At 39.9% G+C, this 6,093-nt stretch overlaps 1 protein-coding gene across 1 annotated transcript in view; it reads right to left on the bottom strand.

Annotated features, from left to right (window-relative positions):
• Window positions 1-3,353: 3,353 nt before the first annotated feature.
• The window catches only part of SLC44A3 (solute carrier family 44 member 3), a 58,891-nt gene continuing 56,151 nt past the window's right edge, over window positions 3,354-6,093 (bottom strand). The window contains exons 17-18 of the mRNA XM_041421784.1: window positions 4,708-4,806; window positions 3,354-3,593 (exon numbers count right to left, since the gene is read on the bottom strand). Coding sequence (XP_041277718.1) covers window positions 3,588-3,593; window positions 4,708-4,806 — 105 coding nt within the window. The 3' untranslated portion in view covers window positions 3,354-3,587. The remainder of the gene's footprint in view (window positions 3,594-4,707; window positions 4,807-6,093) is intronic.

Raw genomic sequence — 6,093 nt, 5'->3', positions numbered from 1 at the left:
CCTTTGCTTCAGCCTGTTGCCTTTATGCCATCACTTGGAGAATGCAAAACACTCTTGCTTTAGATTATGTAAAGACACACAGAGTCTGTGCCTACTGAGTACCTGCAGCAGGTACTCAGTTACTGATAGCAGAGCTTTATTCCTAAATGGAGGGTACTTTCTTCCTCAGCATGGAGTGCAGAGAAACTACACTAATTTACCTGCACTTTTTAAAAGGAGGAAAAAAGCAGGTGTCAGTGGGGGCCAATGTTGTAGTTTCTAACTTCTGTAAAATAATTCAAGGTTATCTTAAAACTGTTCACTACAGTTTAAACGTACTACATATTAAATGTTTTACATTTGCAAGTTCTGGACTGATGAAGGATTTTTTCCTCAAGACTGGAAACGGTTTATGCGTGCTCCATTACTTTCTGTCATCATTGAATGTGATGTGGTGATCTGACTTTCAGCTGACCTATTTGTTGTGTAAGTCTTAAGCTTATTTATTTTACAGAATTTAAATTAGAAAGGCTCTCTAGAGGTCACTAGTCCAAGCCCTGCATGTGAGGCAAGAGAATTATTAACAACAGATCTGTTAAGACCTGCTCTTCCTGAATGATACTGTTTCTCCCCCTTCAAAATAGTAGTTTTTAATTATTTATAACTATTGTATTGAATGCTGAAAAGTAGTTCTACAATCAACAGCAAAATCAGCAAAAGCTTTTTTATTTTTATAGTTTGGGTGAAAGCAATCTCTTTTTGAAAGTCTGACCATGCCCTCCTTCCTTCTGAATCCAAAACTTAGGCTTTAAACTACTTGCCCCCTATTATGTACTTAAACAGAAGAAACTTAACACACAAGCTGTTGTTGGTATGCATGTTTCATCCACAGAGAGATCCAGTGGAATCACAACTGAATTCAAGAGTTTGAAGTAGACATCAAGCAAGACCAAAATCAAGCTGCTTTGCTTAAAACAATAGGCTGCAATACTTAGCCATTTTCTGGTTAGCAGACACCAGTAGTCCCTATCTGTCTCCTATTTTTAAGAAACATAGTTATAAAAGTACCTTTCATTCTGCTGAATCTAATCTTCCAAAGCTGCAGAAAAAATGAGTCCACACTTACTGGGCTGCATTGCAGGGCAGACATCAAATTATTGGAAGTGGCTTAGCCCAGCCTCAGAACCAGCAGGAACTGTATTCCCAGGTGCTGTGCCTCCTTTACAGCTGCCTGACTGCAGTACCCTGCAGGGGAAGGCAGCCCTGAGAAGCAAGCAGTAAACAGCATCAGCTTCTGTAGGAGTGCCTTATCCCTCTAACTCAGGTGGAGGGAGGCTCCTGCCCCACAGGAATGCTACAGCTGGAGGTAGTTGACAGAATTGCTAGTGCAGTGTATGTAAGATTGGAAGGTCTTGAGTTGTAAATGAAAGCCATAAAGCTATGCCTTCTGTACAAATGTAATTCAAAGCTACATATTTGGAAGCCTTCTCTAAAAATACACACAGTTCTCAAAACTTATTTTATAATGTCATTTCTGGACTAATGACAATACAGTATTCCTTAAACAGCATATACTCAAATGCAGCTTAACTGACATTTTTCAGTACCTTCCTTCTTTTAAAGTTAACCCAGAATTTGTAGGAAGTGTATGAATCTTTTCTCCGCTCTGGAGCTGCAGTGAAGGCAAAGACCCTGCATCATAATTGCAATGAAGAGAACCACAGAGTTGTTGAAATTGGAAGGGACCTCTGAAGGTCATCTAGGGATTTTCTGAAAACAAGGACATACTTAGATAAAAATTTCCCTCCCTTTTTCCCACCAGAGTTCCTGAGTCAAAGGCCAAAACTTGCAGTGTGAGTACCAAACACAAACAGGAAAAAAACCCTGAATGTGTAATAAGAACAGGGGTTTTTTTTAACTTCAAAGCAAACCTCTTATGCTTTGTAAATTGGTAAATATCATGTTTACATTGTGAAGACACTGCTGCTTGGAAGCAACCTTGGCAAACCCATGGCAGAGGAAAAGTTTAGCCCCTTTGTAAGTACCATATCTGCACACTTCCTCAGGGTTAGAGAGCTATTGCTTATTCAGGACTTTTCAGAAGTTCCCACAGCATCCACAAGCTGAGCACAAAAAGTATCCAAGGGTGCACTTTTAAATAAAGAGAGGTGGTGAGTCACAGCCAGTACATTATCATCTTCATTATCTTGCCAGCAGAAAGTAATTAATCTATTTCCCTTTTTCATCATTTATCCTGTATTCCAGAACTTCTTGAATTGACTCATATTAAAGTAAACTGAAGTTAATTAAATTATGGATAAAAAGCAAGTATTTCTTAGTATTTCTAGTTAACTAGTCTCCTTCCAACAGCAGGAGACCAGATAGAGTATTTAAGTGAAATGGATTTCTTATTCAGGCATCAATGAGCTTTTCTGTACATCATTTCCAAGCTGTGACTAATCAAGGCTTTATCAAGCTATTCATTTAAGACAGTTCTGAGTCACTTACCTGCAGTGATGTCTCACTTCCTATATTGATACTTCACTGAAATCCCTGCCTGGCATCATTTTCCCACCACAAACCTCTCCTCCAATAAAATTTGAAGAAAGAGAATAAAATGTGCCACCAAGTAAAATCTGAAACTACTCCATACTCAGAACAAGGTGGAGCCTACAAAGTGTATTACAGTCAGAATCCAGGTAGAAAGTTTAAACAAAATTCAAAATTGCTCAGAAGAAAGTGCTGGCAGACTGTTACGAAGTTAATTTTTTTAAAAGTGTCTATACTTGTATTCCTCTTCTGACTAGAGCCCTGACAGTCACTCCATTTCCTCCATGATGTATTTCACACCCATGTTACAGCCAACATTTCTATAAAGTATTATTTATAACATTTTTCTCATGTCTGTCCTGTTATTTTATCTCTGTCATCTGCTACTTGTCAAGCTCTAAATACAGATGCAAATTTTTCTGCTTCATCTTTTCAATTGCAGAAAGAAGGAAGGACTATTCCTCATCTGCCCTTTGGAGAGGAGCTGGACAGTTTATGTTACAAACTTGTAAAAACCATTCCCAAAAGGGTATAATTAAAAGAAAGACACCTACCTCATAACTGCTAATTACCTTGACTACAGAGAATTTCTATCAAGGGTGATTTCCATCAATGAGTTTAGTCTGTTCCTTAATTGGCTGTTCAGATATGCAGAATGAATCAGGACACAGTCATCTCAGAGCACCTCCTCTACAAATGTTTCTGCATTTACTGTTCTAGGGATGACTGGCACAGCATTCCCAGAGAAACCTGAAAAAATCATGTTAGCTCCATGACCTTTCTGACTTACTAATTTAGTCTGACAACATAGAAATTTACAAAGAGTGAGTTTATTATCAACTTTCAGACCATCATAACAAATGTAGTAATAAAAACCAGATGTGATGACACACAGAATATTTTATTCATACAAACAGATTGTGTGTCATTTTACCAGTGCAGAAGACACAACAGATTTAGGGAGCTAATACTTTGTCCTGGGCTATTGGTAACCTTTACTGATATGACCATTTTTGCTGTTGCTGCTCTGCTTCCACACCTCCTGGTGTACTTCACATTCAAGTCTACAAAGAGAGAAAAAAGGAGTCAAATAATGTGTAGTACTGTTTCTGCATTTAAATGTCATAAGAGTAAACTGGGAAAACGATTAAGGTTCTTTTGTGTCTCAAATCCACTATCTTCTTGCAGGGAATAACACCCACCCAGCCTCCGGTTTCTGTGCTTGGCAAAAAATTGCTGAAGAATGCAATAACAGATCCAAACAATGAAAATATTTAGTACTATCCCTCACTGTAGTAATAAACTGGAGGAGTGCTCTGCCTCTAGCAGAATGTCCACAGAATTGTGTGAGAGGTCACTTGAGCCTGGTACCTTTTGAAAGCAGATCAAGGAAAACCACCAACATCTGTTACACTTTTGTACGTAGCTGTGACAGCAGAGGACTTGCAGTAGTACCCAGCAAGTGTGGGTGCCAGAGGAGCTGTTCCTGCAGAATCTTCCTCTAGCAGCCCTAGCTTGGCCCCCACTATGCTTGAGGAAAATCAGTCCTGATTCTGAAGTTGATGGGGGCAGTTTCTCAGGTTGGGCAATTTGCAGTATTTTTTCAGATGTCAGTGAGTGAGTGTTGACTCTGAGGACTTTCCCAAGCCTGGGTGTGGGGAAACACTCCCTTCTGGCATGTCAGCTTTGTTACCCCATCATAAAACAGAATAAATAAATATATATACTGATAAAAAAGGAGGGGAGGGGAGGGGAGGGGAGGAAAGGGGTGAGGGGGAAAGGAAATGACTCTAAGCTCTGGTCTTAGAGGTCTGGAACTTCAGCATGAAATTAAGCAGCCTGCTGCTCTTCTGACTTTGATACAGCAGGCAGGTGAAAGACTATCTGAACGTGATTTATCTCCCACCCCTCTGGCATTGTCCAAACTTTCTCTTCTTCTGCTGGGCACAATGGGGAATGTGAAGAAAAAAGAGAATAATTATTTGATCCAACCATTTTGCACTAGCAGAGGGTTTCCTGAGGAGGGAAAGCAAAAGAAGAAAACAGGATACTAGACACAGCATGCTGGTTGCTGTGAGATGGCAGGAGATATGTGATAACCTCCATCCATTCTTCTTGGAACATAAATGCAAACACATTATCTGGCAGGTAAATACATATCCCACGCTCCTGTCTCACCATAGGCTGGAGCTCTGTCCCGTCTTCGTTATCCTGGAATGGTCTTGTGTTTCTGTGTTTTTGCCCTTCTGTTAACTTGTTACTCTGACTCACAAAGGTCTACAAGCAAAAACCAGGGTGAGATCGTTTGTGAAAGGAAATCATTATGGTAATAAAAATACCTGGTGAAGGAAGATAATTAGCCAGGGCTAAGAAACTGTAGCTGGTTCCGGGCTGGATGACACTGAGTGATACTGTGAGGGACTGCAGAGGCAGCAAAAGTGATGAATGCAACTGAGAAAGATGAATCAAAAATCTTTGTTGCATTTCCTACTGCAGGAATGAGGTTTCCAGCTGTATGAAATCCCTCCCCCTGCTCTCCACCCCCTGCTGCATATTGTCCTGAGGGCCACAGAGCCTCCCTTCCACCCCCGGGATGTTTGTAACCTGATTGTAACACAGACAAGTCAAATGCCTTCATGTGTTGGGAAACTCCAAATTCTTGTCTGTGTTAGCAAACTTACTCTTGATCATACAATGAGGAGGAGTTTGGATGTGCTGCCCACAGTTTTTCCATAGAAGTGTATAGAGCCTGTCCTGCTTGGAAGACTCCTTGTCCCTGTGGGAAATCCTCTCTTCACCCACAGCTCTAGGGCATGGCTAATTACACAGAATTAAGAGCAGAGTTAAAGAGAAACTACCACAAAGTTTGGAAGTGGAGAAAGGAGAGCCTCTGTTTCATGAAGGAAAATTGGCTTAAGAAGTATTTTAGAATCTGGCAAAACAGAGAGGGAAGAACAGAGGTCAAGGTTTGAGAGTTTTCCATTTGGTTTTATATTCCTAGCCAGGAGATGTGCTTAAGTACTATTCTGAACCAAAGCCAAAGAATATATATCTGCTTTCTTCTGTACAAAGGGTTAAGCCCATCTTTAGGCTGCCTTTTTGTTGTGCTGTTGTTGTTCTCAACAAAATTCTATTAATATTACGGAAACTCTAACAGCAGCATTAAAAAAAATAAATAATAACCAAAACTCCAAAACAGTTCTGACATTGTCCAGAAGAAATCCATCCAGAACATTTGTGTCATATGAGCTACTCTGGCTGCTGGTTATTTGTTTTCATGGATTGCTAAGATTTTCTCTTGTGTAGTTTGTGAAGGGAGAGACAGAAGTGTCAAAAATAGCACAAAAGGAAAAAAATACCTGCATCTTCAGGTAGTCTCTTAATTAGAAAGGGATGACACATATATATTCAAAGGCTTCAGTTACAGCACTGCATCACTATTAGCTAAGTCCTGAAGGTAATACAATACAGTAATTACAAGGGTAAAGATGCAGAACAACCTGTCTGGAGGCAGAAGAGTTTGAGAGATAGAAGACAATGTTGTGGCAAAAGAATCTGTAAAGG

The sequence above is a fragment of the Onychostruthus taczanowskii genome, unplaced genomic scaffold, assembly GCF_017590055.1.
Source record: "Onychostruthus taczanowskii isolate IOZ18803 unplaced genomic scaffold, ASM1759005v1 scaffold7, whole genome shotgun sequence".
In the NCBI taxonomy this organism is placed as follows: Eukaryota; Metazoa; Chordata; class Aves; order Passeriformes; family Passeridae; genus Onychostruthus; species Onychostruthus taczanowskii.
The sequence above is the reverse complement of the archived record's forward strand: the minus strand, read 5'-3'. Positions and strand labels throughout refer to the sequence as shown.